We start from the raw sequence: 15,828 nt of genomic DNA, 5'->3' as shown, positions 1-15,828 counted from the left end.
TAGCCTATTATGTCGAGAAGCAAAAATAAACAATATTTAATCAATTAATTTAGCATATTGTGCAAATAGTTGCAAATGTATTAATTTATTTTCATGTTTGTTTTGAGTATTAAATAAGGAGCTTTAACATAAACTGTTGTTTTCTGTTGAACGTGTAAATTATGCCATAAAGTATCCAATTTTAGATTAGATATTGATAAAACAATATAGCACTTCAAACCGATTATCGGTCTATATTCTGTGTACTGTGAGTATATTGTGCATATAGTGTACAATATATTTTTACTGTGCATACATTACGTTAAATATTGTGGTCTGATATCTGTCACTACACTGCTGCATTGTTTTTGGAACATGCACCCAAGACTTTCATCCATCATCACTGTATATGGTGACGTGACAATAAAATGATCTGATTTGATTTAGAAACGAAACCACATTGTCCACACTCATCAGCGCATACATGTGTAAAACACTGCAATAACACAATCCGTGGAAAAGGGGTTGTCGAGTATTTATTTGATATAATTCCTGTCTAGATGATTGATGCTTAGCCTGGCTTCTTGGGTAAGTTTTGTCAAAGTACGGTCTGGCTGACCTCAGAGGAATGAGCTCTCTCATTGCTTCGATGAACAGACAGTGCATTCACTGAGACTTGGGAGAAGATTTCCCTCCACTAATACCATCTCGTAGTTCGCACGGTGAGCCAATAGAAGTGCTTGCATAGTACGGTCTCTCTCACATGCGCACAGAAAAGTGGTTAGAGGGGACACAGTAGTCAATGTGAAGGGACATGGCCAGTATTACTGGTTCTGGAAGCTTTTAGAAACCACCCAACAACCTCCTGCTGTGTATGGTCAGTGTTCACTGGGCAAAAGAGTTAGACTGGCACAGACATTGCTGTGATGTTTTTCTCATGTTTTCATCAAAAGAACAATGTTCACTGATGATGCCAGCAATGGGTCGGCCAGCAGGATGAGGATTTGTTCAATGGTTAGCGGCATTGCTACAATATGCAATGGCACATGGAGAGTTAATCTGACCCTTGCAAAATTGATTTAACCATACAGTACTTTTCACTGTAAAAAATATTGTTCAGATAACAAAGCATAATGTATTAAAGTAAGAAAATGGGTTTATTCAATCATTATGTAATGCAACTTTACTAATAAGGTTGCATATATTTATAATGCTGGGTCAACCTCTTTTTTGCAGTAAAAGAAAATCTATATTTGCTGAGCAACAATTTACAATGAATCTAATTAGTATGTACAGGATGAAAAGAACATGTTCACTGAGACTTGGGAGAAGATTTCCCTCCACTAATACCATCTCGTAGTTCGCACGGTGAGCCAATAGAAGTGCTTGCATAGTACGGTCTCTCTCACATGCGCACAGAAAAGTGGTTAGAGGGGACACAGTAGTCAATGTGAAGGGACATGGCCAGTATTACTGGTTCTGGAAGCTTTTAGAAACCACCCAACAACCTCCTGCTGTGTATGGTCAGTGTTCACTGGGCAAAAGAGTTAGACTGGCACAGACATTGCTGTGATGTTTTTCTCATGTTTTCATCAAAAGAACAATGTTCACTGATGATGCCAGCAATGGGTCGGCCAGCAGGATGAGGATTTGTTCAATGGTTAGCGGCATTGCTACAATATGCAATGGCACATGGAGAGTTAATCTGACCCTTGCAAAATTGATTTAACCATACAGTACTTTTCACTGTAAAAAATATTGTTCAGATAACAAAGCATAATGTATTAAAGTAAGAAAATGGGTTTATTCAATCATTATGTAATGCAACTTTACTAATAAGGTTGCATATATTTATAATGCTGGGTCAACCTCTTTTTTTGCAGTAAAAGAAAATCTATATTTGCTGAGCAACAATTTACAATGAATCTAATTAGTATGTACAGGATGAAAAGAACATTGCAAAACTCTTACTGTTCTGCAAAGCCAAATGAACGGTGAGGTCCTTAAAGGTCTTTTCAGTTAAGCTGACTTTAGTGACATTTTAGTACCATGGTGTTCCTGTAGATTAACTAGAACAGCATGGTGCTAGCAAACTTCAAGGTCATGAGTTCAAATCCCACCCTTGTGAAAAAGAAGTGCAAATCATTTTATAGTAATGAAGAGAGTGTATTATATTTGCAACACACTTAAGTACTTTATTTAAAAAAAAGTACATATTACATTTTAGTGTTTAATAATCTTTTGTCATTTTTTAAAGTAGTACACTTACTGTAATGGGTTGACTAACATACGGAAGCACATGTACTTGATTATAATTTTCACTACAGTGTGTTATTTGATATGACATTAAAGGATAATATATTTTAAATGTACTAATTTGCAACTTCATCTTTAAAAAATGTGTAATTGCAGATAAAAAAAATACATGACATACAAGTTTCACTTGAAATAGTATTAAAATATATTTTAGTTTACCATACATGCATTGAGAGTATGGGATTACATATAATTATATCTATATTAATGTTTAACTTAAGAGTGCTTTTTTATGCACTTATGTAGGAAAGCACTCTTAAGTTTAGCTAAATGCATTTAATTTAAGAAGTTTTAAAAAAGTTTTGAAAACCATTTACATGTAAATATATATATAGTACTTTTAAATAATGTATATTTTTTAAATCATGCACATTAACATATCAAGAGTTTTATCTGTAACCATAAAAGCTGTTTCATTTTACATGGAGAGGGTCACCTCATAGAGGCCGCCATTTTGAAATCACATGCCCAGCTGGATACTATTTGCATTGTCTCTGTGATCTTGTGTTAACTTCTTTCTATCACAAAATAGATCATTTGGATGATGCCTTTATATACAGCATTTCTACAATGACTGCTACATTCACGCCACCAGGTATCAGTATCAAGTAGGCCTAAGTAAGGCCAAGACGAATGCTCTATTGGCCAGCACAACATCAACCAAAACATTAATGAGTGCACGTTTCAGCCAACTAGAAATTTCAGATGTACTCAGTCACTGAACATTTTTTAGTTGGAGAGATTTTATTTTTTTAGTAATGTAGGCCTACTTTATATGCACAGCCATGTATCATATGAGAGAAGTCACGCAATCACTTCTGATGTGATGCGTGTAAGTACTTAAGGATAAACCCTTTGACTGTGGTTCTTCTCCACAACAGCTGTGAATGGAGAATAACAGTAAGCTGAGTTCAAACCACAAGATCGTGTTTACAAAATGAATGAATTAAACCCCCCAGTGTCGTGAGATGGCTAGATGTAAAGTAATACAGTGGGTTTTGTGCTGATGCCTCGCTGCGTGTCTGAGAGAGTCTGATGCAGTGGGCTGACCTTCTCTCTCTCCTTGCTCCGCACTGGGCAGCACTTAGATTCGTTGTACCTCTGCCAACTTGCTCTTCTTTGGAGCCGTCTGCCTGCCTGTCTGTATGAACTCACTGACCAGGAAAAAAGTTTTTTTTACCCACTCCAGACTCTAGGGAGACAATGTCTGAGAGTGTTATCTATCTGGCTCGACCTGCCAAGCCTGCTGACTCTGAGACGGTGGTCCTTGCTTCATTCAGGAACAATATCAAATGGTCTGAAAGAGGATTGCATGTTGGCCCTGAACCATTTGGATGGTTTAGACACAATAATATGTTGATTCATGTTGGTACGGTGGTGCTTGCAACATTTACGCATCATAAGCTCAAGCAGAAGCAGGTTTGAGTCTGTCTTGCATCATATCAATTTCCTCCTTTTAATTGTTTACAAAATTCACTTTTTAAATGTTAAATTTACATTTTTTTCTTTAGGGAAAACAGAATTAATTATATTGATGACTCATCCTGTACTACACAGATATTTATCCAATGAAATGTTTTCTAGAATGAGAATAACCCGCCCCCTAAAACCACCTGCAACCAATAACAAGAAGCAAATCATAGTTAATGGCTATAATGTATGTAACCAAATCTTATTGATTATTTTACAAAGTAGGAGATGAGCACTTTGAAATGCCCTGTCCTAACTTCCTGTTTAAACACTAAATACACAGGAAAGAAAACCGTGTTGAACAAGTGATTTATAGTTAATTATATATTTTGGTATGGACTGTTGCAAAATGTTAACACATAATGTTTGTAAGTGAGTCATAATGTACACTGTCACAGGTGAATTTCTCTCAGATTTACTTTTTTAAAGGTACATATGAACATAAATAATACAATTGTTTAAAAAAAACTGATTTAGAATGCATAGATTGCTAATTAAATTGATTCTTCCTGTAATATTTATGAACTGTCTTTCCAGGCATCACACACACACACAATACAAAAGACCTTTCTGATTAAGTAACTTAATACCATCCACTTCTATAGTGCTTTGACATTTGTGGAAACACGGTCCTTCATTTAGCAAGCGAGACAAGGACTGCAATCATTCTGTCAGCTACCATTAATAATGACTGGACACAATGCTTCCTGCTGGAATTTCATAAACTGGATACTGTATGCCTCTGAGTGGGTGAGACAGAGAGAAAGAGAGCTTGAGTCGTGTGATATGTGAATGCACATGTGTTTGTTCACCCTGATGTTTTATCAAACCATCATCCGTCAAGTGTTGAGATTTGCCATTCATTGTTGCCATGTATCTATGGGTGCTCTTTCCCTTCAGTACACACACACACACACACACACTTGCTTAGGAAACAAGCCATTAGAATATGGGCAAACTTAAAGGAATAGTTCACCTAAAAATAAACATTCTATCATTTACTCAATTTTCTCATGTTGTTCCAAATGAATTTCTTTCTTCTGTTGAACATAGAAGAAATTATCTCCAGTGACTTCCTTAGTATTTTCTTCCAGTCAGTGGGGACCAAGAACTGTTTGCAACAGCAACTGCATGAACTTGAGGATACTGAGAAAATGACGACAGAATTTTCATTTTTGGGTGCATTATTTGTTTTAAAAAAAGTGTTCCACTCCATGACAGCAAATACATATTTATCATAAAAATTGTATTAAGTTATTATTAATATTACGTATATTGAGCAGATGAAGAAAGTACGATACGATAAAATGTATTTATTTCACATCACAAAATACTTTGCCAATTAACAATAATAGTATTACACATCTCTATATCTATATTATTTATTTGAGCTTTTGTAACTGTTATAATCTTATTCCTAGCAACAAATGTCTACAAGAAATAACAGATCAGTTCAATCTGACAAACATCTTTAAACAAATATATTTTAAGGTTCCCTTTGGGTGCAAAAAGGATCTCCACGTCAACTATATCTCTTGAGTTTGTGCGCTTGGAATGGAATTTCAAAAATAAAGAATAATCGGTTATCGGTATCGGCCAAAATTTTCATATCGGTGCATCCCTAGCTGAAAGTAAACATTACAACATTAAAAATTTTTTTTTTAGATGTTAAACATTAAACATTAAACATTAACACGTTCTTTGAAAATGTTATAACATTAAAATGCACAGATTTTTAAAAATAAAGTTCTACCCACAACAACATACTACCTTAAATATCTATGAATGTCTTTCATATGTTTAAAGAGTTTGTGCAATATGACAGTAATTGCATATTATTACCAGCATCAATAATAAAGTTAATTTATAGTTCCACTGAAAGTTGAATCTAACTATACAGTGAGGAAATCTCTCATATACTTCATATAACAGCAATATCAACTAGTTTTAATGAAACAGTTGGTCACCAACTGTGATCTGCTAGTTACTGATGATTAAAATAAACTGTGACCATAAGGAGGCATTTGAGTGGTTTAGTATGCTAAAGAGCAACATATTATTGCTAGACTAGGATTTAGTTAGCTGGTAAACTTTGTACAAAACAAAACATACATGAACGTGGCAAGTAATTATTCCATGGAGCCACAAATAAAGCTTTTTTGTATGATGTGGATGCCTTAAATTTGTTGAAGAGCTTGTGTACGTTGACATAGTTGAGGTGTCTTTATACGATGCAAGACCAGTCACTGGGGGTCCGTCCATACTGCAAAAAAACAAAGATGTTACAAAGATGAAAACAAAATGACACAATATGATTGTTCTGTTTGTCCAATGTGGTTTGGGATGGAAAGGTGGAGGTAAAATGGTTTTTGTTCTTGTTGAGGAGTTGTCAGAATACAATTCATTTATTGTAAACCCCATATAACAAGCAAAAAAAGGGAAAGACCAAAAGAAAATTCCTAATACGTCCATTTCATCACATGAGGGAGCAATAACCCAATTTATAGGCCCCCTTTTGTTCCCTTCACCACATAAGGAGTTTTACTTAAATTGTTTTAAATGCATAACAGCCTATTTATTATGCTCTAAACACTGTTTCAAATAACACTAACATACATTATATTGGCCTATAAAATATGTCATGCAGTGTGTTGTGAGTTTGGTGTCTTACCTGAATATCTGTGAGCTCTTTTAGCAGTCTGGAGGCAAGTGGAGAAAAGCTTCCTTCACATGGAATATGTAGATTCTATACGGCAAAAAATAAGTATAAGTATTAGTAAGAAAAACCTTGTTGACAGGTTGAAAATTTGTTAAGTTCCAAACAAATTGGCCAGGATGTTGCCCCAGAGGCAGATATCTGTTGATTCGCCAGTATGTTTTGATACTGAACCAGTGTGCGGTGCTCTAACCATCCAAAACAAACTAAACTCACCTCTCCCTGATACAAGATCCTGCCAACTGGACTAACAACACAAGCGGTTCCAGAACCAAACATCTCCCTCACTCGGTTTTCCTCCAGAGCTTGCCGCAGGTCGGCCATGGTCAAATAGCGCTCGGATACTTTGAACTCACCCTGTTAGATAAAATGAAACTTTGAACCAAACACTCTCAGAATAAATGTGTAGAAATGTCACTGGAGCTTTTAAAAGGGACAATTTTTACATTATTTACTCCTAAAAGGTTCAAAGTAGTACCTTAAAGGGATAGTTTATCCAAAAATGAAAATTCTATTGTAATTTACTCATGTCACTCCATTCCTGTATGACTCTTTTTCTTCTGTGGAACACAGTAAATTTTGAAAAATGTTGGTAACGCGACAGTGTCGGTTCCCATTGACTTCCATTGTATGGATAAAAAAGTCAACGGGACCTGAAGATGCGTAGTTATGAACATTCTTCAAAATATTTTTTTTTGTGTTCCACGAAAGAAAGAGAGTCATACAGGTTTTGGAATAAACAGGGTGAAAGTGACAAGCTGTTGTACTCATAAAGATATTTTTTTGCACTTTTTTTCTGACAGTATGGTTATGGTATAGACAGGTTTTACCCATTTGCGACCAAGTTCTAGGATGCTTTGTCGTGTAACGCCCGGTAAAATAATGCCATCTAGAGGTGGCGTTGCAAGCTCCTCCTCTGGAAAGAAAAAACAGGTTTTTCATCTTAAACTTTTTTTTTTCAAATACCATTTCTGTCTCTAATGAAGAAATTACAAAGTTGCTGTGAACAAACATGTTCTTTTAGACCACTAGAGGTCTGTGGTAGGAAAGCTTATGTCCGTCATGGAATAAAAAATAAATAAATAAGGTAACTTGTATGACTTAATATCTCACAATTGTGACCTTTTTTCTCCTAATTAAGAATTATTAGATATTAAATTGAACTTCAGACTAATGGGAAAAAAAGAAAGACTTTTCCAAAGTTTCAGTAAAGTTTGAGTTTTAACGCACAATTCAGAGTTTTTATCTTACAATTCACAGAAAACCTCAATTACCTTTTTTATTCTTTGGCAGAAATGAGCTTCAACGAGAATCTAAATCATTAATTGTGGCCTTTTGAAGGTCCTGCAAATTTACTTTGACCTCCATAAAATCTGTATTTTCTGTTAAAGTAAATATACATAACCAAAATACTTTATCAAAACAGAGTGAAAGAGTATCTTTTTACAAATGTAAACAGCAATCACCTCCTTTCTCATTGATCCAGTAGAGGAAAAGGTTCATGGTGCCGACCTCTGTGATCTGATGGTCGTCCCCGTACAGCCAAAGAACCTGCTGACAGCCGTAATCCACTGCCTCATACTGGGCATAGATAGATGCGCCATAGTTCCTAAAAAATAGAGGTTTCACACAGTGTACCATCTTCACAATCAAAGATCTGTCTTAGTCCTGAAAAACCCCATTGTCTTGTGTCATTATCATTCCTTCCGGAATTGATTCGGTACTGACTGCTTTGCTGAGACGCTCTGCTCTCATGTGAGAAGTTTTAAGCAAGATTGCACAGATTAGCACACACAAATCCGAAAATTTTACTATGAGGCTTTGGTATTAAACCAAGCTTGCACACATTTGGATCAAGGCTAAGAATGTGGCTATAAGCTTGCAACAATGCTCCTCATTCATTTAGTGTTTTGTAGTAAAATATTGAAATCTCTCTCATTCATTCACTCACCCTCCCATCTTGCAGTCTCCTGTCCCTCCTCTCCAAGCTCTGATGTATTTGGAGTCGGCCCACAGAGACACTGGTTTAGCACCCGTGCTAAAGTATGAGCCCACAGGACCAAGGATAACAAAAAGCAATGCCTTGTTGGGCTTCTTGACACCAAGGGTGGGCTGCTCACACAGGAATATGTAAAGAAAACACATGTTTATGTCATGCAAAAGTTTTTTTTTTTTATCTAAAGCTATCATGGATTTATCTATGATGTTTTCATGGAGTTATAGGCTAGTGTATCTTTTACATCATAATATTAGAATGCTAATTTACCAGCTTTTATTGCCAATTAAAATATTAAAATCATTATAAATTATTAATTAAATATTGTTTAAATTGTTTATTTAGGTCAAATAAATGTTTTACTTTTTTCTGATGCATAACAATGTTTGTTGGCTGCAATATAACAAAGAGTGAAAAATTTAAGGGGGTCTGAATACTTTCCGTACCCACTGTATATAATATTGTCAGGGCAAGTAAAAACCTGACCTACAAGCTAGAAATTAAAAAATAATAAGATAAATACATTAAAATACATACAAAAACATTATAAAGATGAATTAATGAATAAATAAATAATCTTGTATATCTGTGTTGTGATGGGTAAAATGACATGAACACCCCGTTTTCATTTGGAACTCAAACTAGTTTAAATAGACAAAGTCATAAATGCATGTTCAGACAGAATCAAAGACCCACATTTGTATGCACTTGTTAATCGCAAGATATGAAAGCTAGAAATAGTCAAAATGAGATTATTGTGAGAATGAGTGTTTGTGTAGCTCTAACCTCTGTGCCCAGGAAGGTGGGACGGATGTACAAACTGGCAGAGTCTGAGTGAGGAACCCAATCCTGATCCACCTCCACCAACTTCTTGATGCACTCCAATAACTCTGCACAATCAAAACTCTACAGAAAATCAGAGAAAATGAGAAACAGATTTTGTGTTTTGTGTCTGAACTACATTAAATACTCAATGTGGATGCAGTAAAGAGGGGAGAAACGTCAGTCTTACAGGCAGACAGGCCCTGTGGGCGGACTTCAGCATCCGCTTCATGTTTATCATGGGTCTGAAGAGACGCACTTTGTTATCTGGCCCCCGGTACGCCTTCATACCCTCAAAAAGCTGCACACAGTATGTATTTACATTTAAACATAAATAAATGCCATGTATTAACTGTGAAAGTCAAATTATTTTATATGATGTCTAACCACACAGATGAAACTCCAGATGGCCAGGACAGACCTGTACAGCGTAATGCAGGGCAGAACAGCCTGGATGTATGGACAGGTTTCCAAAAGGTTGGATGTGCGGCTTCTGCCAGCCTTCCTCAAGACTCCACTCAATGGTCAGCATGTGGTCAGTAAAGACCGTCCCAAACACCAGGCCATTCGGGTCAGGTTTTGTCTTATGGGTCTGTGCTAACTGTATCACTGTGTCTGTGGCCTAAACAGAACACAGCCAAAAATACTCAGCATCAGATGACATAATACACCAGCCAAAACTTTTTACAGTCCCAGAATAGGGTCAGTCTGTGAAATCCACCTCTCTAGCCCTCTATTTAGTTCTATGGATCTCTCTGCCTGACAGAAATGCACTCAAACTCTGAGATTAGACACTCTCACAGATTACATGTTCCTTCAGCAACCCTCTGTAATCCCAGATTATGGAGGAAAGGTGAGCACCACACTGGCCTCAGCGTTTATTAGCAAACCCTGATAGCACGCATACATCTCAGAGACATCTATTTCAAGTGCGTGTTTACATCTGGAAGATGCATTTTTTTGGAGAGTTTGCTCATCGGCAATAATAGACGTCAAATAGACATTTAGAAAATGTCTTTAGGATGTTTACGATTTAGAATGTATGTAAAACTGACATCTTTAAGACCTTTATAAAATGTTGGTACACAGCAGATGCTTTCCAGATGAAGTTATCTTTAACAGACATCTTGCAGACGCACGTGTGCTATCAAAGTAAGGTTTGTTTAACTACAGCACAGGCAGAGACCTTCAGGAGAATAAACCTTGATTGATAAATAAAAAAAATGACACATTAATTTAAATGAAACATTTATCTAAATGTTTATATTTTATACATATTTAACATATTTTCTGCAAATATATATATATATATATATATATATACACACACACACACACACAATTTAAGGTTATCTATCTATTGTACTTATTTATTTATTGAAAATAAATGGAACTATAAGCAAATATTTAAATATGCAAAGATATTATATTTTTAAGTGTCTCTAAAGTGTTCCAAAATGCTGTTTTGTCCTGCTGGTCATCAGCGTATCTGTCTTCATTCATGGATTGTCAATTAAAATAATATCAGATCATTGAGACACTGTTTATGGTGCTACATTTTCAGGCGCTGACTCATAAAGCAGCACGAACCTGAGGACCGTGCTGTCTGACACATTAGTTTACGAGTGCTTGGTGTGTACCTGACTATAAATATGCTAGATCCAATTGAACAACCGTCTGTAATCTCTGTTGAGTCTCAGGAGCAATCATGTTGGCAGATTTACAGTGGTGGTCAACAGGAGTACTATTATTGTTGTTGATGATGGTGTTTTCAGTTCTTTAGTTAGTATGCTAATTAGTACTCTTACATAGTATAAAGAATGTTCAGACACAGTGCTTTCTTAGAAAGCTATAATTTTTTTGAGGTTTCACTGTAATGAGTGCTTCTTTGTGGCCATCACCAAGTCATTGCCATGTGTGACCTCATATAGTCCCTTCAAGAAACTTAAATGCGATTATCCTCATCAAAAGACAAACAATGCTCTGCATGCTGCCATGATGAACCCAAAAATAAACACCTCAGCAAAAAGCCTTATTTTAGCAGCAACTCACATGTTTCTGAATTTTGATGAGACTTTATGAATAAGAGATTAGAAAGTATGTTGGATAATAATTTAAAATTAAGAAAATATTTCAATGCTTTTGCAATTTTCTTTGGGGGGGGGGGTGCTGGGGGTTGGAGTTTTATGCAGAAAGAATTGAAATAAAAAATGTTCTCCCATCGATTTGTTTCTTCTGTTCAAGAAACACAAAAAGAGACATTTTGCAGAATGTACTTGTCGCTCTTTCCCATGCAATTACAGTGAATGAGGGACTGGAACAAGGATGTAAATATATCAGTATCATACATTTCAAATGTGCCATATTTAAAATAGCAATGCCTGATTTTAATGAATGAATCATTCTTTTTAGCTGAATCATTTCAGTGAATCAATTGATGTGATTAAATGATGTGTTCAAATTCAACTCACTGAATTTCAGTCTGTTCCTAACACAGAGCTATCATATGACTTTCAATATAATGCACAAGTCATATGGACTATGTTTAGGATATTTAATTGTGCTTGTGTATCCTTTTTGAAGCATGAAAGCGTCATTGTGCATTCATTGTAATGCAAGAAAAAAAATTACCAACATATTCCTTAAAATGTTTATTTTTATGTTCAGAAAAGTCATATGGGATAGAACAACATAATTGTGAGTTCAATGTTACTTTTTGAGTGTTCTTTACTAAATACTGTTTTAATACTAGATCTTTCTAATATTCTATTGGTACATGCATATACTATAACTACTCTAATTTTGAAAGCAGCCACCAACCTGAGGCATGATTGCAGATATTTGACTATAATACTATGTTTACTTTATGGCAATGGTGTGATTTAGCCTGTGTTGAAAAGAACTCAGGCTTAATCACCACCTGAGTCAGAGAAAGGTAGAGAGAGAGACAGAGAGCATGCCCAAAGCCAAGCCAAGCTGGATTGACAGGGCTTACAGTGATCTGAGAGACTGGATTCTCTTTTACTCAGCACGGGACCTCTTGGAAGAGCTAGGACCTTTCTGCTAACTGCCAGAAAGAGGGGTCCAAGGTCACATTTCGGAGTCATGGAGGTCAAAATATGCTAAGTCGACTCAAGACATTAAGACTCAACTAGGACTATATAGCCACTCAAAATGCATTAGTTATGCTATAAATTTTGGAAACAGTGTGTGGACACTGAGACAACCATAAGAAAAGTGGATTTATTGAAGAAATAATCAAGTTTCGACTGAGGAGGAGAGTTTCTAATTGTCTGTGTATCAATCAAACATCAGAATGATGCCATTGGACATTTCGCTAAAGGCAAGTGCTGTTTATGACACTATATATATATATATTTGTATTATGTGTATATAATATGCTAATATGCCTTACCTTAAAGCTAGGGGCATTGCCAGCCACATCATTATTCTCAAGTACCTAAAAGGGAACAAAAATACAGCATATTGGGCATCAGCATATTTTAAGTTGAATTATACAATCAGATCACATAATTTCCTTTTTGACACATTTCTGAAGTTCTCTGGCGTTTTAAGTACCTTAAGTGAAGGAATGTTACTTAAGAGTGCTGATGGTCTTCACTGATTTAATATTCATTACTGCTGCTCTAAAAGAATAAGCAATGTTGATCTTACATTTTTATGCTCTTAACAATGTCTTCCCTTACAAAATATCTAGTATATCACTTAATTCTTAGGCTAAATTGAGTCCTCTTCATGTCTTATTATATGCAATATCTGAGATATAAAAAGAACAGATGAATTTTTAAGTATAGATACTGTCAAAAATAGCTCTCATTAAAAATCAAGATGCAAAAAATAAAATAAAATAAAATAAATAAATAAATAAAAATGTCCTGACTGTCTACAGAACACACCAACCTCCGTCCTGAAACTGAAACCTTTATTTTTAGGATAGCTGTGTATAGAGTGATCTCCAACCAAGTGTAAGTGTTAAGCAACAGCTATAATTATAACATATTTCTTAAGGTCAAAGACTGTGCTGCGGTGAACGATAAGACGTTTCCTCAAAAGGACGAATGAGCATAGTTTTGTCTAAATACAATTTACACTGAGTCGGACTCATTTGCTACAGAACATTAGCTGTGAGCATCACAGGTTTGTAATCTTGGTGAACAAAAAAAGAAAACATTCAAGTCATGATGACCTGTGAAAAATAGACTTTCTATTTTGGAGGTCTAAATGAAGAAGTAAAAAGTATTATTTTGCCTTAGAAATGTAACTTGAGCAAGAGTGCAAGCATTCAGTTTCAATAACACTCAAGTAAAGCGCAAATTATCCAAAATAAAACGCAAGTATATGACGACCTTATAATTATGACCTTTTTACTTTGGAGGTCTAAATGAAGCTGTAAGGAGCAAAAATGCAATTACTGTAATTTTCAATTGCCATAGGTCCCAACTCCAGTGAAACCCCCTAAAAAATTATATCTTAAGTATAGCAAAGAAGTACTTTACACCCCTGATGAACTCACCCACTTATTAGACATCATCACGTTCGGTCATGAAATGAACTTGAAGTGGCTTGAAGCATGAAATGATATGTGAGTGAGCTGGTTTTTAGTGACCAATCAGCTAGGTTGAATTAAAGGCACACCTCCATGTAGTGACCTTCATTACACTTGCAATGTTTACAGCAGTTTACACTTTGAGGTCACAGTGAGCTAGAAGTGTAACCTCACAGCACACTCACTGTGTCCTCATACTATGGTCACTATGTGATGTCACAGTGAGCTAAAAGTGTAAACTCACAGCGCACTGACTGTGAGCTCATACTGTGAGTTCATCATGCGAGACCATTGTGATATTGCTGTGTTAAACTCTAATTCCATTATTTTAGTGTGAATTCACTGTAGTGCTGGGAGATATACCAGTTCAAACGATGAACCGGGTTGAATTATGCACATGGTATGAAAAAAACGTAGACAGCATCATTGATTGAGAGGAGATCCTTGTTAACTACACTTCTGACTAATATAGTTTATATTTTATTTCCATCAACAAAGTATTTCAAAAAATCCAATTCCTTTGTTTATTTTCTATTCTTTTTTAACCTGGTGTTGGCATTTGACATTTGACCAGCTCAATATTTTTAATTCCCAATGAGCTCACATACTACTCACACACAGTGTTGGGGAAAGTTATTTTTAAAAGTAATGCATTACAATATTGTGTTACTCCCTAAAAAAGTAACTAATTGCGTTACTTAGTAATGCGTAATGCGTTATATTACTTTTGCGTTACTGTTTTTAATATAAGAAGTTCTATTTATAGCAAATATAAAAGCCCTTTCACACCAAAAGGTGTAATGAATAAACCTCAGGCTGAAGCAAAAGTAAATTCACGTCTGTACAGTAGAACGCAGGAGAAGAAACACTCTTCATCAATAAAAAAAACAAAGCACAATTGTTAGTTTCTCTAAAGTCATTTTTGCTTATTTTGTATAGTTGAACTGGATCATCACAGGTCAGCAGCAAAGACATTGGTTAATAAAATGGGATTAGATACATTTATGTTAACATATTTAATTATAGCAGGTTTGCGTCATATTCTGAGTTGACATTTCACTGGTTTAATTTATTTTGATGAATACTAAATCTGTTTTTTTGTGAGTGGGATGAATTAATGCACATTCACATTTAGTCTAGAACTACAGTAATATCATGTTCACACAGCGCACACAAGGCCTCTGTACTCCCGATTTCTCCCAATATGGGAACAGGAGAGCTGTCAGTCAATAAATGGGAAAACAAAGTAACTGGCATTACTTTTTTGAAAAAACAATTAGTAATAATAAATACTTTTTTGTAGCTATTATACATCAAGCACAGTAAAACTGTGAAAAACCTAATCATAATAAACAATATTTATATATAAAACAAACATATATATATATATACCCTGCCGGTACGAGACTCGAACCCACAACCTTTGGGTTATGAGTCCGACTCTCTAACCATTAGGCCACGACTTCCCCACTATAATAATAATGAACTAATAATGTAACACTTTAACATACATTAGCATGATAAGAAGTACCTAAAATGATGGAAACCATCTTTGGGAACATTTTATTTGAAATGTAATTTGATTGTTTAGTTTAGCTCACATCTTATTTGTTTACATGGAGAGTAGGGCTGCATGATAAATCGCATGCGATATTTAACACGCATCTTGTCAGTAAAGCCGTTCTGTAATCAGTGGTAGATCTCCATCACGGGTGGGCTTTCGCATGGAGCAGCATTAACTACACAGAGCCGTTGTTCACTGACGAGCTGCGCAAAACATGCGCAAAATATGATCGTGGTTTTGCTCAGCTTGTCAGTGAACAACGGCTCTGTGTAGTAAATGCTTCTCTATGTGAAAGCCCGCACGTGATGGAGATTTACGGCTGATTCCAGAACAGGCTTTACTGACAAAATGCGCGTTAAATATCGCATGTGATTTATTGTGCAGCCCTAATGGAGAGG

The 15,828-nt window shown here is 35.6% G+C and overlaps 1 protein-coding gene across 1 annotated transcript; it reads right to left on the bottom strand.

Moving 5' to 3' along the window:
- Positions 1-5,463: 5,463 nt before the first annotated feature.
- On the bottom strand, positions 5,464-13,890 carry LOC107590116 (branched-chain-amino-acid aminotransferase, cytosolic-like). The gene is made up of 11 exons (XM_016278731.1): positions 13,834-13,890; positions 12,715-12,759; positions 9,721-9,921; positions 9,490-9,600; positions 9,264-9,383; positions 8,433-8,593; positions 7,948-8,090; positions 7,312-7,397; positions 6,698-6,838; positions 6,437-6,511; positions 5,464-6,028 (listed from the first exon to the last, which is right to left on the bottom strand). Exons 1-11 carry the CDS (start codon positions 13,849-13,851, stop codon positions 5,990-5,992), a joined length of 1,140 nt encoding a protein of 379 aa, XP_016134217.1. The 5' UTR covers positions 13,852-13,890; the 3' UTR covers positions 5,464-5,989.
- Between the last annotated feature and the right edge of the window lie 1,938 nt (positions 13,891-15,828).

The sequence above is a fragment of the Sinocyclocheilus grahami genome, unplaced genomic scaffold (genome assembly GCF_001515645.1).
Source record: "Sinocyclocheilus grahami isolate Dianchi unplaced genomic scaffold, SAMN03320097.WGS_v1.1 scaffold8.1, whole genome shotgun sequence".
NCBI lineage: Eukaryota > Metazoa > Chordata > Actinopteri > Cypriniformes > Cyprinidae > Sinocyclocheilus > Sinocyclocheilus grahami.
The sequence above is the reverse complement of the archived record's forward strand: the minus strand, read 5'-3'. Positions and strand labels throughout refer to the sequence as shown.

Coding starts and splice junctions, on each gene's coding strand:
- LOC107590116 (XM_016278731.1), bottom strand. Junction 6,512..6,697: donor GGATCTTGTATCAGGGAGAG/GTGAGTTTAGTT, acceptor TTTGCCGTATAG/AATCTACATATTCCATGTGA. Junction 6,029..6,436: donor AAGAGCTCACAGATATTCAG/GTAAGACACCAA, acceptor GTTTTTTTGCAG/TATGGACGGACCCCCAGTGA.